This window comes from Saimiri boliviensis, chromosome 2, assembly GCF_048565385.1.
Source record: "Saimiri boliviensis isolate mSaiBol1 chromosome 2, mSaiBol1.pri, whole genome shotgun sequence".
NCBI lineage: Eukaryota > Metazoa > Chordata > Mammalia > Primates > Cebidae > Saimiri > Saimiri boliviensis.
The window spans coordinates 91,841,677-91,867,771 of NC_133450.1; the positions used below are offsets into that span (position 1 = coordinate 91,841,677).

A 26,095-nucleotide genomic window follows, 5' to 3' on the forward strand; every position below is an offset into this window, starting at 1 on the left:
TGGACTTAGAAATTTTATTTTATTTGCATTCACAAAGAAATCAAGTATAACGCTGACTGTGCAGAGTCACTGTTTACAGCCACAATTTGGAGGGAAGGAAAGAAGTGTCAAAGTTTAATAAAGGCAGCAGGTTCAGCCCCTTAAAATTTATCAATAATCACATATAATCATGAGAAATCTTGGCCTAAACATCACAGTGATCAATCCCCTACATGTCGGGTCATTGCATCCTCTGAGTAGTTCACAATTTTTAGCAATTACTTTATATCTTAAACTTTTATAAGTTTCATTAGAAGTTTCATGCATGCAACTGTGGATTTCAATGCAGCACAGTTCCTTAAAAATGTCAGTACTTCCCTTAATGCAATCAGTGCATTCCTAAAAATACATGCATTTTTACAAATTAGTACAACTAGCTTTCCCTCTACACAATATTTAAATCCCAGGAAATAAAACTTCTTAAAATGCCTATTTAAGGGGCAAAATACTTTGTTTTCGGTTTGTGCAACCTGCTGGCTTTTAAAAAGGGTTTCTTTGGCATGAAAGGAAAACATAGGACATACAAATCTTTCCAGTTGTAAATGAACAAGTGATGGCACACGCTTCCTGGAATACAAATCTCAGCAAATATTTTTACTAAAATCCCTCGATCAAGGAGACCAGAAAAGTCTTATAAATGTTTTTAAGATATTTCAAATTGATTTACTAACACATCCAGTAACAAATGTCTTTACACAATTTCTTTAAAAGCAAGTCCTTTTCCTAGCATATGGTAAATTATTTTATTTACAAAAATGTACATACAGTTCTCATGAAACTGAGGTATTAGAAAATTGATATTCATACAGCAGAGGTAGTCATAAAAATCCATAACTAAAAATAAGCTTATTTCTCAGCATTATAAAAACCTTATATAATTAGACTAAATCTATTTCATTATAATCCCCATATTGCATAGTTTAAATAGTAATATTAGAAGATAAATTTGGCACTTCAGTGGTCGTTATTTCTAGGTCTGTTTCACAGAAACATTGACTTGCTCCCAACGTAATTCACGTTTTGAGCTTTTTCCTCAACAGTGTTAACAGGTTGTACCAAGCCAGGCACTGTCTTTGTGTCCAGGAGTTTACTGACCCTATTTCTGCTCTTCTGATGAATTACACTTACCAGATAACCAGCAAGGGTCAAGGGTAACCACCATGGTGATGGAAGACAGCAAAATTAATCTGGTTCTTCTAGAAGTAATATTTACCTTTGGCCTCATCCCCGTAAGTGGATCTTGGAGGTTTAAAAAGTAATTATAAATATGATACACCTCCATGTTCCAATTTGACCACTCATGAGATGACAAATCTCATTTAAAAGTGAAATGATTTCAAATTCATCTACAATGAGAAATTATTAGGGCCAACTATACAAATACTTTAAGGCTAAAAATATAAGTCTCATCAGAAACAACTTCTGGCACTTTAGTCTGTGCGTCTCTGCAACCCAAGGAACTTCCAACAATGAAAACTGAAAGGGCTGCTTTTCTCAGAAAGGCTACATAATGAGGGCAGTGGTTGGTGTGCAGTGGAGAATGGTCAGACACTGTATTAATAACATATGTCAGGCCGGGCGCGGTGACTCAAGCCTGTAATCCCAGCACTTTGGGAGGCCGAGGCGGGTGGATCACGAGGTCAAGAGATCGAGACCGTCCTAGTCAACATGGTGAAACCCCGTCTCTACTAAAAATACAAAAATTAGCTGGGCATGGTGGCACGTGCCTGTAATCCCAGCTACTCAGGAGGCTGAGGCAGGAGAATCGCCTGAACTCAGGAGGCGGAGGTTGCGGTGAGCCGAGATTGCGCCATTGCACTCCAGCCTGAGTAACAAGAGTGAAACTCCCATCTCAAAAACAAAAAACAAAACAAAAAAAAATAATAAAATATGTCAACAGTTCAGCTATTTTAAAAGATTTTCCAGAGACAATCTTGCTATGTTGTCCCGCCTGGTCTCAAACTCCCATCTCAGCCTTCCAAAATGCTGTGTTAACAGGCGTGAGCCACACCTGGCCTGTCATCCTTCCCTTTTATATTTCAACCTATACAAACACTCTCTTCCTGTTATTACTGCTTCAAGTATCTAAAGCTCTACTGTCCAATACAGTAGCCACAAGCCACGTATGGCTAACTTCAATTAATTAAAATTACAAATTCAGCTCAATCATCCCAGCCATACTTCAGGGGCTCAGTAGCTACATGTGACTGGTAACTACCATATTGGGGGGCAAGAAGAGGACACATCTACCCTCAAATCAAGTGTGACTGGACAGCAGTGCTCTGAATAGCCATGCTATATGCTTATGAGATTTTTAAAATTATTTTTAAAAGTTGCTTATAAAAAGAATTATCAGGGGTTGGGTGTGGTGGCTCATGCCGGTAATCCCAGCACTTTGGGAGGCTGAAGCAGGCAAATCACTTGAGATCAGGAGTTTGAAACCAACATGGCCAACATGTTGAAACTCTGTCTCTCCTAAGAATACAAGAAATTAGCTGGGTGTGGCGGCATGTGCCTGTGGTCCCAGCTACTCAGGAGGCTGAGGCACAAGAATTGCTTGAACCCAGGAGGCAGAGTTTGCAGTGAGCCAGGATTGCGCCACTGCACTCCAGCCAGGTGACAGAGTGAGACTCTGTCTCAAAAAATAACTATCATAATGCCTCTGGGCTACAGGTTAATACTGATCTATGTTCACAGGTGTGAAAACACTGGTATGAACCTTCTTTAAGACTTAAACTTTAGACTGAATTTACAAGGCATTTAGAGTTCCACATAAGGCCCAAATAAAACAAACTCAGATACTTATACAGCATTACTATAAAGATTTGACATGCATGATAAAAGTAATAAAAGTAATTTAGCAGTTAAATGATTAAAACAGATCATCTAAATCCAAAAATCTTGACATATAGAAGCCTTCACAACTATTTAAAGCTCCTCACAAGACTGGGGCAAAAGGCTCTTTAGATATTGCTCCATTTTACTTTGGTGTCTTACCAAGGGCAGCGTTCGGGGGAGAACATTACAGAGAGTGGCAGTGTACAGACAAAAAAAAGCAAATTAAAATAGAAACTGTCTTAGAAATAAACTGCTATGAAACAGACTAAAAAGATAACTTTTGAAGGAACACAGAAAATGTACTGATATCTCAAGTATGAGTTGACTAACTGAATACTTTCAGGAAAATCAAGTTCATGTTGTTATTTTCACGTGTCACAACACAAAACAATGATGACAATTATGTAATACTTCTTTCACGTAACTCTTAGATGAAAGGCAGGAAGTGGGAAACAGAATATATTGCTTGTTGCTGTTTTTCTTAGTAGGTAAAAGCGAAACAACCCAATCATAAAATGCACACAGCTATATCTAAAAGAAAAATGCAAACACAACTTAACCATACTTTATTTGACTGCATCTTATTTAGACAGCTTGCACATTTCAAATCCCATTAAATCTCTCTCTCCAAAAGGATATGGGACAATAGAAGAAAATTATGCAGCAATATCCAGTCAAACAGCAGTCCAATATTTTGAGATACACGTGATATTTTATAGATACTCAACTCATATCTGACGTCAATATAATTTATGGTTATGTTTTTACAAACCTGAAAGCCCTGTGACATTACAGCACTCATTTTAGTGATGTCATGGTGCACTGAAAAGTAACTCTGATGCACTACCAATTTGATTTTATCTATACTCCTGAAAAGTGATGAACTTCATGATTTTTAGACACCATAATAAATATACACATCCAGTCTCAGACATGTCAGCCAGTACCATAACACAGGGCAAGGTAAAGTTAAAACATGAAAAACAAATTTCTTTACATAGATTTGTCGAGCAATCTGGGAAAGAGGCAGAAAATATTAAAATCAACTTTTTAAAAGTAATTTATTCTTATTTTGCTGGTTTCAACTTCAAAATCTACTGTCTAGTTTCTGATCTGTGGACTTTGCTAAAGTAGTTTCATCCCAATGTACAGGAAATTATAATGAGCCCACACATCAAAAATGATAGTATACCCGTTAGCTTCTTCAATACTAACATATATAGCTTCATGGTAGCATGTATAAAAATGTTCAGCAGTACCAACTGCCAAACCAGTGTCAGTGGATAGTACAGTCAGTCCTAAAGAGGCAGCACCCCATTAAAAGAAAGTTGCACCAATTTTGCTCAGTTTTAGCCAAGTGAACCCATGCTATCAATTTCAAACAAAACTGTTTTAAGCTTATATAAGAAAAATAAGAGCCTATTATCAAAAAGTCAATTAATGTTTGATGCTACTTCAACCTAAATGGAGTCTTTCAGTGTTGGTGCTGGGTTATCATGCTAGAGGTTAAAATTTTATTACTTAAGTAAAAAAATTTTTGCATACCCAATTAAAGACATAAGGCATACAGTGACATTCAACATACACCAAATATGGCAACCATCTGACTTCGTAGTCACACAGCAAATGTAATGTTACAAACACCCAATCAGTTCAGTCAAATCGGCAATTTTGGAGGAAAAGATCAGTATGATGGTTTCATTGACAATCTAGTAAAACACAAAAATAGTTGAGCCAATGACCTACCATCTGTCTACTGTACAACCGTCCCCATTAGTGATTCAAGCAAATATATTTTCATCAACCATTACATATCAACCAGCAAGTCCAATATAAAGGAGTGAAATAAAAGTCGATGACATAAATATGTTTTAGTTCAATTTCCTTCATATTAAATAACAGAAGCATCACTGTGGCTGGTATTCTTCTAAATGCTAATGCCTAAAAGAAGTCTGACCAAAAACATACTGAAAAGCTGAGTACTGTCTGGTTACCATATTTTTATTATAAACAGCATTCTGCCCATTAAACTTTCAAAAGCAATATAAAATGGAAAAAGTTGTCTTTAAAAATAAGGAACTATAAATAATCCCACCGGCAGAAAGTTTTTATTTTCAAATATAAATTGTGTATCTTTATTTTTAAAGTATTTGTTACCATGTTCACTTCAAAACACTATACTGAGCAAAGAGCAGCTTTCCTTAAAAAAAAAAAAAAAAAAAAAGCAACTAACTTTCCCATAAAGGGGCCTTTACCAACTGTTATAATGGAGGTAGGGCTTTTAAAAATACAGTAATTAGAGCCACAAAATATATTCCAAACCAAATCCTGGAGCAGACGTACAGCATAGTCAAATGAAAACAACAACAACAAGAGTTTCCTACAAACATTTTCCACAGAGAATCTTTTTTCTTATGGGTACCTAGGCTTTCCAGTTAAATAAATCATCTGTCACAGGTTTAATGACTCAATTGAAAGCAATTAACTTTAAAATTTGTTACACTGCACTGATTGGCCAAAACACAATGTAACTAATAAACACGATGGCTGTTAAGAAAACCCATAGAACTCATTCCAAAAAAAGATTTTCATTTCCCCCTTTTGTTTTTCTGGCAGAAGAAAAGCAAAGCTCCCCCAAGAATTTGCTCATACAAGTGAAAATAAAATAAAGCAGCTTAAAATGGATACAATACACCTTGAAGTTTATGTCCAAGACCAAGAACCTAAAGTGAAGCAGTTTAAGAAATGAAAGCGATGTAAATCCAAATCAAGTGGGAAAAACAGATTCAGCTACTTTGTAAAAGATGTTCTTCACAGCATAGCACTAATTCTGATTAAATAAAATCATACTAATTTACACTAATTTTCTATTCTTTTCCAAAACTTCCCTTACTCTCAAAAGAAAAAGTGCATCTAAAACCCAGCAATTCCCAGCTCCATCAGCTTTTCTCATCTCTTTTGAGCCATTTCTCAATTTTACAAGTAGATTCAACTTGTAAGGAAAAAGGGACTTCTAACGTAAACCATTCTGTCATTCACCTGAAAAAAAGTATCCAAATTATAAAAATCTGAAATAATTTATTATCAAATTTAGAATTTAAATAAAAACAACAGTTTGCTTGCAAAGGCCTTGAAGAAAAGGAAAAGATAGCATGCATTCAAAAACTAGAGATGAAGACAAATATGCTTATCTACACAGGCACTGGCAGACAAAATTTTTTACCTTTACTCATTGTAAGACATACCCCACCCTACATTTTTTTCATTCACTAATCACCGAGGTACCAATATTCAAGAATGGAAAATTTAATATTGAAAAAATAAAACCTAAAACTGAAGCATTTCCCTCACCCCCTTCAGAAAACTAGGGCAGGTTTTGTGTGAAATGTTAGTATACTTAGACTTTTACAATCCACATTGGCTTTTGTAAGGAACAAAAACTATGTTCCATTCACTGGTTCTGTGATAAAATGATCACTGTGTAAATAACATTGTCAGCAGACTTTGCAAATGAACACATAAATCTTGGCTATCAACTGGCACATCTTGTTGGTATCAAAAGAACTCCTGAAGTTTAAAACAATCTTTTAATTCAGAACAAATGCGCCATGCCAAAGTGCAACAAATATTGTGCGACACTCAATGAGACACTGACAGGTAAGAGCTGTATGGAAATTACTAAATCCACCTGCAAAGCAATTCTGTCAAATTGCATTGCATGCAAAGGTCGACTCTGTGTGGTTGAAAGTTGTTCCTTGATGTCAGTTTCTCAACGCAGCCACAGTTTAAGTCGCAGTGCATCAACTCCATTTAAATAGTATCTGAACAGCCTCTTATCTCGAACAAAACCAAGATTCTCATAAAGTTTCAAAGCGGACTTATTTGTTATTTCAGTTTCCAAAACAACCTTCAAAGAAATGAGAAGAAACTAAGTTATAATTACATAATTTGAAAAATCACTTACCAAGTAAACAATTTTTTAAAAATCATATATTATTTAAAAAATTGATAGTGAAAACAGTAATATACAGAAAGAACTCAAAAACAGTCATCAAAATTGTAATGCTATATTTGGGTCAAGGGCTTGGAGGATCAATGGAGATCTATCTTCTGTCCTGATTTTTGTGATGTTTGAAATTTTTAGCAATGAGAGTATGTTTTATACTAAAACAAAAATTAATTATTTCCCAGTGGGAAAAGGTAAAATAACTAAAGATGAAAATTTTAAAAATCAACAATCAAAAAAAAAGTACTGGTTTATTTCCTTAAAATAATAAACTATTTTATATAAACTATTATTACTCTAATAAGCTACTCAGATTGACTTCTAACTTCTATATTTTCATTAACATGTCATTTATCCTGGCAATAACTACCCTATTTGTCTGGAGTCTAGACCAGAGTCTGCAAACTATAGACTTTGGGCCAAATGTGCCTGCTGTTCGTTTTGTAAATAAAATTTTAGTCAAACAGCCATGTTTATTTGTTTACATGATGTCTGTGGCAGCTTTCTCCATACAAGGGCAGAGCTGAGTAGTTGCCACAAAGAACTATGGTCCACAAAAAAGCCTAACAATAATTACTATTGGGCCTTTTACCAAGAACGTCTGCTGAATCCAGACAAGAGGTATTCAAAATGCTAGAGTGTGTCATAATCAACTGAAGGGCCTGTTAAAACAGAGTTTATGAATAGTTTTTGGAGTGAAACACAAGAATCTACATTTTTAACATTTTTAAATTGCCAGATGATGCTGCTGCTGGTCAAGGGACCACATTTTGAGAACCACTGGTCTAAATAGCAAAGCTCAAGAGGAACATATAGTATTAATTTTCATTTGCATCTTCTGAACTACCACTGAGCCAGTGGCCCTGAAAACAATGAATAATTGATATTTTTGAAAACTGTGATTTTAGTTTTACCTCCCTCTGTAACACCCTCTACCCCATCTTCCCAACTTTTACACACATAGCTCGATTTGCCTTTTCTACTGATTCTCAGCCTATTTCATCGAGAACTATCAACACAGTGAGCCATAGTTACTGTTGGAGTGTTATAACCCTTAAGTGTTTGGAGTGGGGTGAAAATGGCAAAGTATAATTAAACAAAGGCCCAAGTGAAGCATGGGTCTCTTCCTGTTCTTTCTTAAGCTATCAAACAGTCTGACGAATGCAAGAAGATGCAAATAATAGAGAAAAGAAAGTACCTCAACTTATAGCCAAAATTGAACTCATAATCTGCTCTTCCTCCACAATTCCCTTATCTCAGTAAACAGGATGACCATCCCACCACACCAATGCCTCAAACCTGAAACGCAGGAATCACCTCTGAAACTTGTTCCTCTTCAACCACTTATATGCATCCAAGCACTGAGTACTGTTAATTCTCCCTCTTAAATCTCTCTCAAACTGTTCCTCTTCTTTCTATGCTCGATACTACCACAGTCCAAGCTGCCACCAATTCTCACAATTATTACAAGAGCTTCCTAACTCAAGAGGTCTCCCTTTCTCCGTAAATACAAAGTTAGGGTGATGCTCTTAATTTCCTACTTAAAACTGTTTATTGATTCCCTTTTATCCTCAAGAGAAAGTCCACATCTAAAAATAGTATCAAGAGACATAAAAGGTCCATCAATAAATTGGCCTCTATCTGCATCTTCAGCTGTGCATTAGGTCTCTCTCTTCTTGCTTTCCATGTTCAGCATAGAATTTTCAGTTTCTGGAACCTACCATGATCTTTCCCACCTTAGACCATTCAAATAAACTTGTTTTCTGCCTGGAAGAATGCTCTTTTCTATCCTCCTATCTTTTGGCCCTAGCACATCACTTCCAGATTGGATACAGTGTCCATTTCTTTTTATATTACCCAGCAGCACTCTGCACTGTTCCTATGCATTCTTTTTTTTTTTTTTTTTTTTTTGAGACGGCATTTCGCTCTTGTTGTCCCGGCTGGAGTGCAATGGCGCGATCTCGGCTCACCGCAACCTCCGCCTCCTGGGTTCAGGCAATTCTCCTGCCTCAGCCTCCTGAGTAGCTGGGATTACAGGCACACGCCACCATGCCCAGCTAATTTTTAGTATTTTTAGTAGAGACGGGGTTTCACCATGTTGACCAGGATGGTCTCGATCTCTTGACCTCGTGATCCACCCGCCTCGGCCTCCCAAAGTGCTGGGATTACAGGCTTGAGCCACCGCGCCCAGCCTGCATTCTTATTCAACATTTGCTAAGTGGTATGTCATCTCTCTGAGCTGGTAAGCCCAACAACAGCAGGGATCAATGTTAAATCTAAAACTTTAAAATATCTAAAATGAAGTAATTAATAGTTCAAGCTCAAGCAAGTAAATACTCTCCTAAGAACCTAAAATAAACGTTGTAAAGTAAACTGGTTTAGGGAAGTCAGTTTATCTTTGTCCTTAAAAAAAACACAATTTGGCCAGGTACAGAGGCTCACATCTATAATTCCAGCACTTTGGGAGGCCAAGGCAGATCACTTGAGCCTATGAGTTTGAGACCAGCCTAGGCAATGTGGTGAAAACCCATCTCTAAAAAAAACTTAAAAATTAGCCAGGCATGGTGGTGTGTGCCTATAGTCTCAGCTACTTGGTGGGGGTAGAGGAGGGAGCATAACTGGAGCCCAGCGGGTTGAGGCTGCAGTGAGCTGTGACTGCACCACTACACTCTAGCCTGGCAAGAGTGAGAAACGAAATACACACACACACACACACACACACACACACACACACACACACACACAAATTCAATTTCTAGTAATGTATGCCATACTACAGTCTGTAACACCACAGTCTGGTCAATACAAGTTTTCAGTTTTTAACAATTCTCTTGGGTAATTCCTGAAATTCTGTAATTAGGTCCAACACCTAATTATACCTAAAATGTTAAATCAAAGCAATTTAATATGAGAAATACTAAAGTCACAACTCAAAACCTGGAATTGATTTCAGAGAAATAAAGAGTGACAATTTCAAAATATAAAAGCTAATATTTATTGGAGCTGTACTATGTGCAATGTAAAGCATTCTGCATGTATTATATAGCTTTATTTTCACAACAACCGTATTAAATCGATGTGGTTATCCATTTTACAGATGAATAAAGCTCAAGGCCACCAGTAGGGCAAGGACAGAAGAGAGTCCAATTATTAACTAAGGCTTAATAGTAACTACTCTACTGTACCTCCCCCTTGATTATTTCCCAAAGTAAAGCAAAGTAGCAACTGGAACATCCAACCTACTTAAGACAAGATGAAAGGGATTCTAAGTCCACCATCATTAATATTCAGCGGTCTAAAATATTCTAAACACATCTGAGGCTACCACCACTACACAAATACACACTTGAAGTGTGGCTAAAAACTGAGTTCAAGTTTGTTTGTATCCTAACAGATTAATAAAACAAAGCTCAATTACATAGAAAAAAAAATTACACAAAGGTCTAACCTAGTTAAAATGTAAAGACTTGCCTGGCACACTCGTATGTTCTAAACAAAGAGATTCTTTAGAAAATTACTTGACACAACAGAAAAATGCGGATAAATTAACTAAAATTAATTCTTAATTAAATTCTCATAAATGTATTAAAAGAAAATTTGCATTTATATTAGAAAGTCAGCATAAAACTACTGTTTAAATCCACATTGCATGAGTATTACACAGGAAGGCAAAAGATAATTAGGTTATTTTCGTCCTAAAGAAACTTGACAGAGTTGAATTCTACTTAACAGAGAAAAAATATTACAGTGAAATTTCACTATCCCTCTTAGCAATAGTAAGACACCATTATCAGGATAAGCCAAACCATTACAAAACATTACTGCTTAAGATACTATTTTTAAATACTGTATGCTAGAAGCTCCTGGAGGGTAGGCTTGTTCACTGCTAGAACTTTAGTGCTGGCACTTGCCTGGCACCTAGAAACCCTTCACTGCTATTTGCTGAATGAACAACAGTACTGCTCTTCACAACATCTCTTTAAGATCAGAATTAAGGCCGGGCGCGGTGGCTCAAGCCTGTAATCCCAGCACTTTGGGAGGCCGAGGCGGGTGGATCACGAGGTCAAGAGATCGAGACCATCCTGGTCAACATGGTGAAACCCCGTCTCTACTAAAAATACAAAAAATTAGCTGGGCATGGTGGTGCGTGCCTATAATCCCAGCTACTTAGGAGGCTGAGGCAGGAGAATTGCCTGAACCCAGGAGGCGGAGGTTGCAGTGAGCCGAGATCGCGCCATTGCACTCCAGCCTGGGTAGCAAGAGCGAAACTCCGTCTCGGGGGGGAAAAAAAAAAAAAAAAAAAAAAAAAAGATCAGAATTAACATCATGTTGCATAGACAAAGAGAAAGACCGGGAAAGGTTAAATGCCTTTCCTACAATCACACAACTGCCAAGTGACAGAAGATAAATATGGAAACCAGGGTTCTCATACTCAGTTCTATTAGGCCAGACTACTCACCCAAAATCCTTACAGTTTAATTAACCCCACTGTATTCTGTTCTTTACACTGCAGCCTCTATCACACAGCGAAATGTTTCCAGTGAAACTAAAAATGTTTTATATATTTATATATCTATTTAATTAGTAAATACAAAATAAACATAAATAAGGCTAATTAAAAAGCTGAAAAGTAATCTTTTACATCACGGGGGAAAAGCATGACTGTACCTTTTCTAAGTTAGACTTTTCTAACTTAGAAAAATGTAAGTTATTTCAAAAAATAACTTAGATGTCCTTGGCTCCTAATAATCTAATTTAGTCATTAGTGCTAATGTGATCTATTATATTCTTCTAATCATACAAAATACAGTCAGCTACTACATTATCCATCTAAAATTTACCAAAATGTCTTTTGCATTACCTTTATATTGCTAGAAATAAGTAGCATTAGGTAGGTCAAATAAATCAGGTTGTAGGTAAAGTCTTGGGTTTGAATAGCAGATTGTAAACAGTCTGCAACAAGTCACATAGCATACCATTTACAGAAGAAACTGATTAAAAATAAACGCAACCATCAAAAAAAAGAATAGAAAGAAAACACCAAATCAGATGTGTGTATGGGTTGGCTGTGTCCCCACCCAAATCTCATCTTGAATTCCCATGTGCTGTGGGAGGGACCTGGTGGGAGGTAACTGAATTATGGGAGCAACTTATTCCCATCCTGTTCTTACGATAGTTGAGTAAGTCTCAAGAGAGCTGATGGTTTTAAAAAGAGGACTTCCCCAGTACAAGCTCTCTTCTCTTCGCCCACATAAGACGTGACTTGCTCCTACTTGCCCTCCACCATGATTGTGAGACTTCCCCAGCCATGTGGAACTGTAAATCCAATGTGGTACTCTTTCTTTAGTAAACTGCCCGGTCTCAGGTATGTCTTTATCAGCAACGTGAAAACGAATTAATACAATGCTCTAGAAAGGTAGGTAGTGAACTTTCTTCTTCTGTTTCCCAAGTTTTCTGTGATGTTTATTATGGTTTTACAATGGGAAAAATGTCTTTAATGTAAATAAGCAAAAATTAGCTGACATGATTTTCAACTAAAAATATTCTAAGGCACTACACACGTAAATTCCATTAAGAAATTCCAATTCCACTGTATTCTGACCATTTATGTCTGGCTATTCGTATCACAGTAATCAGTCCTAAACACTGTGTGTGTGTGTGTGTGTGTGTGTGTGTGTGTGTGTGTGTGTGTAGGAGTCTTGTTCTGTCACCCAGGCTGGAGAAGAGTGGTGTGATCTCAGCACACTGCAACCTCCACTTTCTGGGTTCAAGCGATTTTCCTACCTCAGCCACCCCAGTACTTGGGATTACAGGCACACACCACCACACCCAGCTAATTTTTATATTTTTAGTAGACACGGGGTTTCACCATATTGGCCAGGCTGGTCTGGAACTCCTGACCTCCTGATCCACCCACCTCAGCCTCTCAAAGTGCTGGAATTACAGGCGTGAGCCACCGCGCCCGGCCTAAAGCTCTTTTAAACAAAAAACCTTGAAGTTTTCAGACATGAAGATTTTAAGGATATTGATGGCTTGGAAATCAAGGCACTATTCATCATACTGATCAATCACCTGTCCATATTCTAATCCATTTACTTCAAGAAAAAAAGTACATAAATGTAAATAGCCACCAACTAGGTTGATTTTAGGTACACAGATCCTATTTTAAAATCTACATCATAGAAAACTCATTCATTCTCTATATATTTATCTTATCCTTTCTTCTATTGCGACACATGAACCTGAGATACTTGTCCTAGCCACTACACATCTGGCAGCTAAAGCATGCAGGGAGTGTAAACAAATTAAAGCCAGATCAGCATACTGACAATGTATTTCTTATTCATGAAGTAACAAATCAACTTGTTTCTTGTTTTGATGCTGTAATTTTTTAGTCAGCTCCAAATATATAGAAAATGAAAAAAATTTTAGCTATGCTGTTTTAACGTATGTTAATTCTGATATGAAAAGTTGGGAAAATCACAGTAAGACAAAATGAAAACATCAATTAGACTAGGAACAATGCGGCATTATTTAGAGAAAAACATTATCTACCTTTCGATTCTGTGATTACTAATAACTCTGGCTGAATATTCTCTGAACTTAAAATGACTAATAGCAACAAAAAGCAATATAAACTTGACTCAAGGTCACAAATTCTGTAAACAGAATAGAAAGTAAAAATTGTTTGATATGCAAAGTAAGATTTCACAGAGATTGCCAATGTACTTTTTTTTTTTTTTTTTTTTTTTGGCGGGAAGTGGAGGAGCCAGAGACCACAGTAAGGTTTTAGAGATTTCCAAATGTAACTTTTTTTTTTTTTTTTTTTGAGATGGAGTCTCACTCTGTCTCCTAGGCTGGAGTGCAATGGCACAATCTTGGCTCACTGCAACCTCTGCCTCCCAGGTTCAAGTGATTCTCCTCCCTCAGCCTCATGAGTAGCCGGGACTACAAGCATGTGCCACCACGCCCAGCTAATTTTTGTATTTTTAGTAGAGACGGGCTTTCACCATGTTGCCCACGCTGGTCTCAAACTCCTGACCTCAAGTGATCCACCATCCTTGGTCTCCCAAAGTGTTGGGATTACAGGCGTCAGCCCTGTGCCCGGCCAAATGTATCTCTATTAAAAGGTTCACAGATTTTAAAATCTCTATCTTTGTAAGAATATTAAAAATAGCAGAATAACCTAAGTAGTACAAACTGTAATTTATAACCCTTCTCAAATGTCTACCATAGATTTTCAGATAATTTGTCAAAATTTCTAGACCCTTTAAAAGAAAGGAAGGTTGGTCTAACTTAATGAAAGGGAAAGCATATAGGTATCTGCCTGTTCATTAATGACCGTATTTTTGGAGATTTATCATTTCAAAGGCATTTCAACAACTTCGTTAACCCCAAAGATGCCTTTTGTTTAAAAAAAAAAAAAATCTTACTGTGAACAAAAATAAGACAATTGCTGTTTTAGAAAGCTCAAAGTTCAGAGAGAAAGACAAGTTAACAACAATACAAGTCAAAATTTAAAAGTGCTTGAATGAGAGAGAGAGGTACAATCATCAAGCTGGAAGCACAAAACTAAGCATTCAAAAAATATTATGAAGCAGGTACTCTCACAAAAATGTCAGACTAAGCAGTAAGAATACAGCAAAAACAAGAAGCCATCTCTGTCCCACACTGTGGCTAAGGCACAGACACTGAACAAATAAAATTAAGTACACTAAATATTACAAAAAGAGTAACAAGAATAAGAGAAAAGTGCAATCGATTCTGTCCAGAAGGATCATGAAAAACTTAAGGGAGTTGTTGGTATTTGAATTGGGTCTTAAAGACTAACGTATTTTAACAAAGGAAAACTAAATAGCCACCAGATCTTACAAAGGGCAAACAAGAGTTCATATGGCAAATTATTCATCTGAATGATGTTGGACACAGATAAGCAAAATTTTATACCAAGAAAAAGTTATTTATCTAGAGACAGAGGTATTCAAACTGCAAAAATCATCCATTTAAAATCATACAAAAGAAAAAAGTTCATAAAGCGATCCCTCATTTTAGTCTAAATATTAATATTCATTGCTTCAAAAGAAAAATGAATGAATCAGCATTAGATTTTTAGGGACAAAATGAAGTTTTTCTATCATAAATTATATCAATTTATAATTTAACCTTAAGACCAAAACAGTGTAATAAAAATCTTCCTAGCCTTCCTGAGAACTTTCTATGAAAAGCCAACACTATTCAAATATTTGATCAGTTAAGGAAAAGCATACAAGTTAAGGAAAAGCACAGCCTGCTGCACAGGTAGTGACTTAGGATACTGAGTAAGGTAACTCAGAAAAGGTTTGATCATAGGAACATAACACTCTCTACTCTTAACACCCCTGTTCACTGAATCTCTCTACTAGGCAGAAGATCAAAACATGACCTATTACCCCAAAGATTTCTCCAAGCTGTTAAGCAACTTTTGTGAAATCTGACTTTTTCTGATGAGCTGACAAGCAGTGTGGCTATGGTCCAAACACGGACCTATACTCATGAACATTATCTGATCCAATTCTCTCCTCAAAATTTCAGTTACCAGTCATGTAAAGGACTTTGGCTACTGCACCTTTTACATTTTAATATTAAAAGCTGTGAACAATGTGAGATCCTTCGACAACTGTGAATTATGTCTTTGGAATAAAATTAGCTATTTTTAAATCCCAGTATGACTTCACTGTGCTACCCAATATGTCTGTAAGTCTTCTCATACAAGCACCACTTAGAGTGCATCTGTCAGAATACAGCCTAATGTGAATGAGAAGCCTGAGAATACTCAACAGTAAATTTCTGTATTCTAACATGGAAACGTATTCATAAGATATTGTTAAAAGAAAAAAGCAATTATTACTGCTAATAATTATTGAATAAGGATCACTTCATTTGTTTTTAAAACTATACATTCAAATATAGGCGTTTTTAAAAGCAGTAACAATAGGCCATGAGCAGCGGCTCATGCCTCCAATCACAACACTTTGAGAGGCTGAGGTGGAAGGATGACTTGAGGCCAGGAGCTGGAGACCAGCCTAGGCAACATAGCAAGACTCCCATCTCTAAAAAATGGATGAAGAGTTGGTGAGAATGACAGAAAGGACTTTAACAAAAACACATGCACACATATCATATATGCTGACTGTGTATAAACTTTGTACAAAAAAACTCCATTTTTTAAGTCACTAAAAGAAATTACTTATTAAGGTCAACCTTTTGAAAAAAGTTACCCAATTTCACGTATTTGGAGAATTCTCTAAGGCACATCTGCCCTCTAATAATAAAGACAACTGCTACTTATATTGCTCATAAAATTATTGGTACAACTTTGCTCCTTCTTAGTCACTACTGCTATATTAAAGACATCTGTACTTCTCTAGTTATGCTTGTTCCCTTCTGTACTGTGCAACAGTAAATGTTAACATTCCCAATCATCACCAATATTTATCAAGCACCTACCATATGTAGAAACACAGTGCGGTAGGATACAAAGAAATTGTATCTGCCATCAGACCTTGCAAACAAGCTGAAGAGAGAAAATGCTCTTACGTTAATGAACAGATAGCTCTACTCTTAAAAAGTGGTTGTCTTCCCCTACCCAACATTGTCGTTATTTAATTCTGAAAACATTATTTTCAAGTGTGAAATGTCCTCCATATAGACTGATAGTTTTCCCATTGTTAGAAACTCAGGCCAATACGTAAGCAAATTACAGAAGAGTCTGTAATAAGACCTACCTTAAATAAATAATGATAAAGCCTCTGAATATCAAAATTGTATACTGAAAATGCCTAAGAGTCCACCCTCACATTTTGAAGAAATTTTAGCTCCATTATATTACCATTTGTTCTAGGTCAAAAATTCATTTGTTTTTAAATGGAATATAATTTTCCCCACAGGCCGCATTTGTGTAGTAACACTGCAATGAAATCCGCAGTAAGAAAGAAAATATTTATAAAAAATATCCAGTAAGAATAACACCCAAATAAAAAGTAGAAAACATCTATAGAGACTTACCTCATCACAGTCTCCCTCAACCATGGCATATATAGCTTTCTTAACCAAGTTAGTACCTGGAATACAGATCTGAGTATTAATGAATGAAAAATATAATTAGTTTCTTAAAGATAACCTAAATTATAATATTTATAAGCACAGAAATGTCCAAAGCTGGTTTCTACCCTGAATGCAGATACACAGATTATCTCAGAATAAATGGGAGAAATTTTAGCAAGAAGCTACAAGAAGCCAACAGAACCTATACTTAACAGTACGTTTCCTCTTGAAAGATGTATCTCCCAATATACTCCTTTTTCTCAGACATAATTATTTGCCCCAAGCAGGAGTCTGTTCTATTAATTTTGAATGTAGGAGGAAAAGGAAAGAAAAACACAAGATATGGGACGGCCAGAACAACCCAGGAACTCCTTTGAGTTGGCCAGAACTTACTGCATAACCCAAGCTGATCTCACCAAAGATCTTCCAAGCTTCCCTGGACACAAGGCACAAGACAACTTCATCAGAACTGCTGTTACCCACAGTGAGCCCAAGACCCTAGGTCGGTTCCTAATAAATTTTACACTTAACACCATGAAGTCTGGCACTCCCAATGATGTCAGTGGTATGTCTACAAATGTCTACCAAAACATATCCTAGAGTCAAATATATCTGGTATATTAAAAGGCAAAAAATTTGCCAAATCTGATTTCAAGAGAAAACAAATTTTATTTTAAAATTCTTAGGTTGGGCACGGTGATTCACATCTGTAACCTTAGCACTTTGGGAAGTTAAGGCAGGCAGATCACTTGAGGCCAGGAGTTCTATCCCAGACTCACCAACATGGCAAAACCCCATCTCTATTAAAAATACAAAAAACTGGACAGGCACAGTGGCTCATGCCTGTAATCCCAGCATTTTGGAAAGCTGAGGCAGGTGGATCACCTGAGGTCAGAAGTTCAAGACCAGCCTGGCCAACATGGCAAAACCCCATCTCTACTAAAAAATAGCTGGGCGCGGTGGCTCACACCTGTAATCCCAGCACTTTGGGAGGCCAAGGTGGGCAGATCACGAGGTTGGGAGTTCGAGACCAGCCTGGCCAACATGGTGAAATCCTGTCTCTGCTAAAATACTACAAAAATTAGCTGGGTGTGGTGGCGGGTGCCTATAATCCCAGCTACTCGGGAGGCTGAGGCAGGAGAATCACTTGAACATGGGAGGCTAGGGCTGCAGTGAACTGAGATTGTACCACTGCACTCCAACCTGGGCGACAGAGCAGGACTTCATCTCAAAAAAATAAATAAATAAGCTGGGCATGGTGGTGTACACCTGTGTGGGAGGCTGAGTCACAAAAATTGCTTGAATCTGGGGGCAGAGGTTGCAGTGCGCTGAGATCATGCTATTGCACACCAGCCTGGGTGACAGAACAAGACTCCATCTCAAAAAATAATAGTAAAATAAAATAAAGAGTTTTTATTTTTGTAATTTTTATCATTTCCAAACCATACATATGAGTATGCGTGCATTTTACGGCCCAAACAAAGTAAGTCTGAAGGCCAGGATGCAACCCTAAAGCCACTGGTTTCTGCCCTCCAAACAAGCTGAATAATTGGCTATAATTATCATGAGTCCTTATCAGTGCTTTTTAAGGCATCAAAGGCTCAAACTTGGTCCATAAAAAAAGCCCAACTCATTAAAAATCTTAGTGGAAAGCTGTAAAACTGTAATAAAGTTGGTTAAACCTAACATATTAAATAAACCTATTTATAATTACTTCTAATGAGACCTAGGACTGTGTGAGACAGTCTTAGGTTGGACAGTAACATACATATTTTTAAAAAAGATAAAAGTGACAGAACTACTAATGATTAAATACTGGTACAGGTATTAAACATTTTTTGTGAATGCTTAGCTAAAGCACATTACAAAATGTAGCATGCTTAGACAAACGCTTGTCTACCCAATCCTCCATCATGAACAGCCAGCCAGTAAGTCCTAGAGACTAGAAGAGTGGTTCTTAATCATGCCTGTATCACAGTCACCTTGGAAAGCTTCAACCCCACCTCTGACAAACAGGATTCTCAGGACGAGGGGCCTAAATATATGTTTTTAAACCACCAAGATGATTCCAATGATTATAAATCATGAGTGTTAGATTAACTAAACATGTCAGGAAAAGTAGACCCCCAACAAAGAATCAAGTTTGGGAATTACGAGAAACAATCAATTCTCGTCTCCCGATCCTTCCGGAATTGCAGTATATGGTTGACTAGCACCAAGTAATGATAACAATTTCTCCATAAATTTGGCTTGACTGAGGTCCATTTAACGCAAATACAGAGAAGTGCTTGAAGGCTGGGATGAAGAACCGTCATAATGTAATTATAAACAGCAGTATTTATTTATTGTGGTACTTAGTATAATGCAAAGCATTCTGAATGTGATTTTTAAAAATCTGGAGGTGAAAACTGATCTCAGCTACTTGTTAAAAAGAAAAACTCTCAAAACATTGAGAAAAAAATTTCATTTTAAGAACTTTTAAAAAATAGCATTTTGAAATTAAAAATTAAAACCACCTTAATTTTCTTCCCTTAGTTTCACTTTCATTTCCACATATTTACATTTAAGTCTTTTGTTTCAAACCACAAAAACGAAAGTAGCTTAGGCACTCCTTCTGTGAAATAGTATGTTTCTTACCAATGCCATTTCTCCTGTATTTGGAATCCACGGCTAACATGGCTATATAACCTCTGCGGAACATCTTTTTGTGCATATCCAACTTGCAAACGATGGCACCTACACACTCCTCCCCTACCATGGCCTTAAAAATAAACAAACAGTCAGGAAGAATACATCACCATCAGGTACTGTACAATTACTCAGAGAAAACCACCACCAACCATTCATCAGCATTTTTGACAGGGAAAGAGATAATGGAAACGCTTGCAAGAGAGCAATCACAGACATTTCAAAACTCCAAATCCCATAACTCCTTCAAATGTTCTATTCAAAATTTCTCAATATTCTTTTGAACGTGAATTTTTTATGCTTACTATTAAAGCCTAAGGAAAAAAGACAGGCCGGGCGCGGTGGCTCAAGCCTGTAATCCCAGCACTTCGGGAGGCTGAGGTGGGTGCATCACGAGGTCAAGAGATCGAGACCATCCTGGTCAACATGGTGAAACCCCATCTCTACTAAAAATACAAAACATTAGCTGGGCATGGTGGCACGTGCCTGTAATCCCAGCTACTCAGGAGGCTGAGGCAGGAGAATCGCCTGAACCCAGGAGGCAGAGGTTGCGGTGAGCCGAGATTGCGCCATTGCACTCCAGCCTGGGTAACAAAAGTGAAACTCCGTCTCAAAAAAAAAAAACAAACAAAAGGAAAAAAGACAAGATTTCCAGGTAAACATTCAAGTACTTTATAAGATTACATACAAGGTGCTTATAATCAGTTATTTGCCACAAAGACGTAAGTTTCTGGAAGAAGAAATACATAAACAAAATTATCATAAAGTCTATTCATTAGTACAAAAATATTATAAAACTTGCCTATCAGCACAATATAAATTCAAACATATTCAGTTAAATTTAATAATAATGGCCAGGCATGGTGGCCAATACCTGTAATCCCAGCATTTTGGGAGGCTGAGGTGGGCAGACTGCTTGAGCTCAGGGATTTGAGACCAGACTGGGCAACATGGCAAAACCCTGTCTCCTCCAAAAATATGAAAATTAGCCAGTGTGGTGGCATGCACCTGTAGTTCCTGAAATAGGAGGATGGCTTGAGCCAGGGAGGCAGAAGCTACAGTGAACTCAGATCATGTCACTGCACTCCAGCCTAGGTGACAGAATGAGACCCCATCTCAATAAAAGAGAAAAATAAAAATAAAATTAATATTTTAGTGAAAGCTGAATATAATACATGTTTATACCTGAATGGTAGATTTTGATCAGAAAAAATAAAAATTTTCAGAAAAAGCACTGTTTATAAGGTATTGCTTAGATCATACCTAAGAGGTTTTTGCTAATATACATAAACATACCATGATCTCATTTTTAGGATACTCCAGACAGTATGAATAACTGTCATAAAGCTCTCAGAATATGTATAGTTCAAAATCAAAGGTTTATGTTAAAAGCTTCACTTTTACAGAACTTTGTTTTAACAAAAATGTACAGCTTTCCAGAGTATTAAAAGCTACATGTTAAATCCTAATCATCCCCCATTTTCATAAGATTTCTAGTGTTGCTACTGAAAATGTTTTTCAAAATTCCAATGCTGATTTTAAAAAAAGTTCTAGTAACAGGGTATTTCTGGTAAATATAAATAGGGCAAAACCTCCAACTGTTTAAATAACGTGTCAGTAGAAAGATTTCCATAAATTAACTTTCCAGAACTATTTCAACAACAAGCAGAAATGAGTTAAAAAAATTAGTAAGTAATGTCCAATTTATACTTAATACATATTTTAACATAAATTTGTTGTGACTTTTTTAGTCTGTCATTCTGTAAATTGATTAAAAACCCTTCTTTTAACTGTGAAGAAATCTTTTAGGCAAGATCATTTTAATCTATTTCATGCAAACCTCAACTAGGTCGGAAAAATCCTTTTGAAGGAGTATGAAATTCAACAGCCCACACTAATTCATTTCTGGTTTATCACACATTCCAAAACTCTTTTGGGTCAATAGAACCTTTGAAATTGTTATTTCTTCTTTTTTTCCTCACATCAATCTTTTTTAAAAAATTGTTTAAAGACCTAAAGTATGCACAAAAATTGCCTTAACTCTGAAAGCTTTCTGATTTGAAAATAACTCACTTCAAATATTTATGTGTGTATACAGCTATATATATAAATATATAAACATACATAAAATAATCACAGACCAAATGGTATATTTAAAAGGGCCAGAAAAAATTTGGCATGACCTCATAAACTAGGCTTATGTGAAATGAAAACCTCTATCAGACCAATGATATAAACGATAGAACAGCTACACCTTATATAAAACCACCTGCAAAAGAGGAAAAATTAAAACCATTAAACACAATACAACCAGACAGTACTTTCAACCCAAACAGGAATTTCAAACAAATCTTTGTCCTTTGAGCATGGAATAAGAAAACAAAACATTATATTAGTTCATTCTTAAGACCTGATTTCTTCCTAATTCAGAATCTGTGGGAGCAAAAATCAAGGTATATACATTATCTAAAAAGTCCAATATATCATATACCATTATGATGATATTGGTAGAGAAGACCAATGCTGTATTTTTTTTCCTGATAAACTACTCATGAATATATGGTACAAGAATCACTAAATTGCTTGTCAATTTTTCCAAATAAAAGCTCTGCAAATACATTTAGAATTCATGCTAGTAAATGTGTTTTTTCAAGGATGGGAACTGAAAAATCCCTGTCAAAATGAAGACTTAACACTACAGGGCCAAAGGGTTGTCAGTCTATAAACCATGAAAAACATAATAAAGTGAGAGATTCCCAGATTCTGGAACACTACAAATAGAAAACTGGAGGAAGCCAAAAAGTTAAATTTAGAGCAAATAAAGGGAAGTACTATGTTACATTGTTGACAGTAAGTTTAAGAACTTCAAAAAGGTATCAACTGAAAAGATTACTATGAAAACAGGTAAAGATAAAGTGGTTACAGAGTAACTCAAAGTGTCTTACATTTGTATTGTACTTTTCTAAATATATCTTTTACAATTAGGAAGAATGATAATAAGCTGTCATTTTTGTTAGTCAATCAAGTATTGGCAATTTTGTAAGGTCCAATCCCATATATTCCACTGACCCATTGCAGGTTATCCATGGAAAACAGGAACATTTTGGAGGTTTCTAATCTATTGAAATTGATGTTTGTAAGGGCAACTGCCCCTTGTGAAGGTAACTTTGTGACAATCTTCACTGAATAGATCAAGGATATGTCATTTTTCAGGTTATTTGTTACCATAATGAGAGGCCAGGAGAGCTGGGTTCTAGCTTTACTCTTGTCAGTAAATATCTGGAGATTTAAACATTTTAAGTCACTTTGGTCCTTAATTTTTTTTCAATCAAAACAAAACAAAACAAAACAAAACCTAAGTTAGGTCAGATTATCTCTAGGATCCCTTTCAGTTCTAAAACGATAAGGTTTAAAATAAACATACACATTTACGCATTTGTATTTTTTTAAAAATAATTTCTATGGGAGACTTAAAAGTATGCCAAGACAAAGGCTTCAGTTCTAAATGGTCTGATTGCTTTTTAACTACTGTTATGTTATTGTTTAATACCTCCTGACTCATACTTGCACCAGTAAATCTTACAGGTCAACCACTTATGCATGCCTTAATTTCTTGATATTCAGAATTTATTAAACAAACATGAGCTACTAAAAGCTAACATACACACAGCTGGTGAATTGGGAGGGTTCTACATAAAATAAAAACTAAAGTTTACTAATATCGTTGACCAGAGTCTAAAATGGCAGACAAGCTGAGAGAGGCCTAGGTAAATATCAGGACTCAAAAGCTGGCTAAACATCATGTACAAAACTAGTTCCTGGAATGGACAGAAAAACATCTACTTCAATTTAAAATGTGACTCAATCATCTACTTCTGTGGTTTAACTTACAATTAAATCTACAATTTTCAGCAATTACAGTAGCATCTGATATGACATTTATAATAGTGCTATAAATCATTTTCTCCTATTTATTGATATAGACGTCTTAGAACTATTCTGATACAATGCTTAGAATTCTGAAAGAGCAGTTTTCAAGAATATAAAATAGTACCCACGGTTTAAACAAATGTACTGAAGTTTAAGCAAAGTTAAAACAGAAAATAGAACTACCATTATCTACAATACCCAGGTTATATTTTCAAATTACCACCAAGTTAGAGAATCAAAAAAACAATTAAGTATTATCAAAATATCTTGAAGGGAATTACTAAGTGAAACTAAGCCAATGCTAAAACATTAAGTAATGGTGGCTCTTCCCTTCACATATAAAATATTCCTTAAAAGCATGTCATCTTTTTAGTAAAATTCAACAGAAACAATATGCTTGTAAGCACATGGTACAAAGCATACACCCGCAGTCAACATTTAAGTTAAAGGGTTCATACAGACTGAAGTTGGTTAATATTATTTTGAAGAAATTACTGGTACTGCCAATACTATGTAAATTTTTTAAAACTGTTTGTCCGAAAGTCTTTCACTTAAGTGTAACATTATTGTCAATTATACTCTACACAAGCCAGTGTTACTAGTGTTTAGCCACATCTACAGTTTCTTAAATCAAAAAAAAAAAAAAAAAAATCACATTGGTAACAATTTCACACTTAAGTTTTCTACATTCCACAAAAGAGTATTTTGTTCAAGTTTCAGGAGTCTTTCAACCACCAGAAGTGTTAGTAGCGCTTTCTGCAATGGAGTACCAGAAAGCAGGCTGGCTACAACCGTCAATTGTCCCGTTGAAGTAAAAGCAAACAATCTCCCTAATTACTGAAAATGCTTCTATGATTTAATTCTCCAATATGGCCACACCAAGTTTGCTGACATTCATGTTCGCCAAAACATGTTTATGCATACACTCTTCCCTGATTACAGTTCTAATTCTGAGACTAACAAGGCCTGTATCCAAATAGAACCATGTTCAAATTAAATGACTGTAAAGTGTCTGAGGATGAGGGCGGGTAATGAAAGACAGTTAAACACGATTATAATCTAATGTAAACAAGACCCCCACCCCAGTGGAACAAGCCAACATACAGGCTTGCCGCTGTTACTACTGTCACGTCAACCCGAATCACGAAGTCTTACCTTCGGAACAGTTTCATTAAATAACTAGGAAATGTGTACACGCACTTGACGTCACATAATGTACCACGGTCTGTGCAGCAGGAGATAGCCACTGCCACACTCTCGGCCCTCACTCCCGGCCCCGCGCGGTCTAGATCACTGCTGGGTTCACCCTCTTTCCATTCTATCCACTTACCAAGAAGCACAGCTGTGGCCAGTTGTGGATAAAATATCTATAGGTATAAATGGAGTAGGGTTCGGACAGATCTTTGGTGATCAGTCTCATGATATCGGGCATTTGCAGCTCGGATTCGTATCGGACGTATCGTATCGTCCGATCCTCCCCAGGCTCAACCTCCCTGCCCGAAGGGCTTCTTAAGCTGCAGCCGGCGGTCAGGGACGAAGACAGCAGCCGCACCTGCTCGTCCTCCTCCTCCTCCTCCTCCTGCTCGGGGCCCTCGGCCAGTCCATTGCGGGCCGCCGCGGGGTCGCTCGCCGCCGCCGCCTCCGCCGGGCCGGGGACCGCAGTTCTTGCGTTCTTAGGGAGGGAACGAGGGGGCCTCTCGCCCGAGAGCACCCCGGCCCCTTTTGTTGCAGTCGCTCTGGGGTCCCCATCGGGGGCGGCCGTGGTGGCGGCCACCTCGGCCACGCTCAGGACCTTGCTCTTGAGGGAGGCGGCCGCCCGGAGGTGCCGCAGTTCGGGGCCGATCACTCCGTTGAGCTGCTGCTGCTCCTGCGGCGGCTGCGGGCAGCGGAGGCACGGACGCCCCTTGGCCGCTGCCGCCGCCGCCTCGCCGCCCGCCGGGCTCCCGCCGCCGCCGCCGCCGCCTTCGTGCTCCTCGTCGTCCTCCTCGTCCTCGCCGCAGCAAGCGAGGGCGGCCCCGGCCGGGAAGGGACAGCGGGGCTCGGCCGCCGCCGGGGCCGGGGGTGCTGGCGGTGGGAGGAGGCTGCTAGGCCCAGGCGGTACCTCCGCCATCCTAGAAGCGACACAGACCGAGAGGGGAGGCCATGAAACCCGGCCGACGAGCGCGGGGTAAAGGGGGCGGCGAGCGGGGGGCGGCCGCGGCGGGGGGAACAAAGGCAGAAACCGTCCCTCACGGAGCGGCCCCCCCAGTTCCGCGCCGCCCCCCCCGCTCTTCAGCGCCGCCCCGCTGCGCGGCCGGCCACCGTCCCCGTCCGCCCGGGCCCACCCGCCAGCCCTGTCACCCGCGGCCCCTCCCCGTCCCCTCCTCGCGGCTCACCCCGCACCGGTCCCGCCGCCGCTGCCACCACTCCTCTCCCCGAGCCACCGCCGCCGCCTCCTGCGCCGCCGCGGCCGCCTCCACAGCCGCCAAGGCTCTCGCTCGGCCGCCGTCGCCGTAAAGCGCCTCGGCTGTT

The 26,095-nt window shown here is 37.9% G+C and overlaps 1 protein-coding gene across 2 annotated transcripts; it reads right to left on the reverse strand.

The window, feature by feature from the left end:
• Positions 1–26,095, reverse strand: NAA30 (N-alpha-acetyltransferase 30, NatC catalytic subunit). 2 transcript variants are annotated; one of them, XM_039469291.2, is made up of 5 exons: positions 25,960–26,090; positions 24,915–25,695; positions 19,604–19,727; positions 16,928–16,983; positions 1–6,784 (listed from the first exon to the last, which is right to left on the reverse strand). In XM_039469291.2, the coding sequence occupies exons 2-5, from the start codon at positions 25,692–25,694 to the stop codon at positions 6,647–6,649; spliced, it is 1,098 nt and encodes a 365-aa protein (XP_039325225.1). In that variant the 5' UTR covers position 25,695; positions 25,960–26,090; the 3' UTR covers positions 1–6,646. The 2 variants fall into 2 exon arrangements, with proteins under 2 accessions (XP_039325225.1, XP_074249995.1); XM_074393894.1 differs by lacking the exon at positions 1–6,784 and adding an exon at positions 8,770–16,436 and having other exon boundaries at positions 25,960–26,095.

What these genes read in the sequence shown, in the direction of transcription:
- NAA30 (XM_039469291.2), bottom strand. Translation starts at nt 25,694, where the DNA reads ATGGCGGAGGTACCGCCTGGGCCTAGCAGCCTCCTCCCACCGCCAGCA. An exon ending in GGCCACAGCTGTGCTTCTTG is followed by an intron (nt 19,728 to 24,914) that starts GTAAGTGGATAG and finishes TTTATTTTTAAG; the next exon opens with GCCATGGTAGGGGAGGAGTG. An exon ending in ATACAGGAGAAATGGCATTG is followed by an intron (nt 16,984 to 19,603) that starts GTAAGAAACATA and finishes TCTGTATTCCAG; the next exon opens with GTACTAACTTGGTTAAGAAA.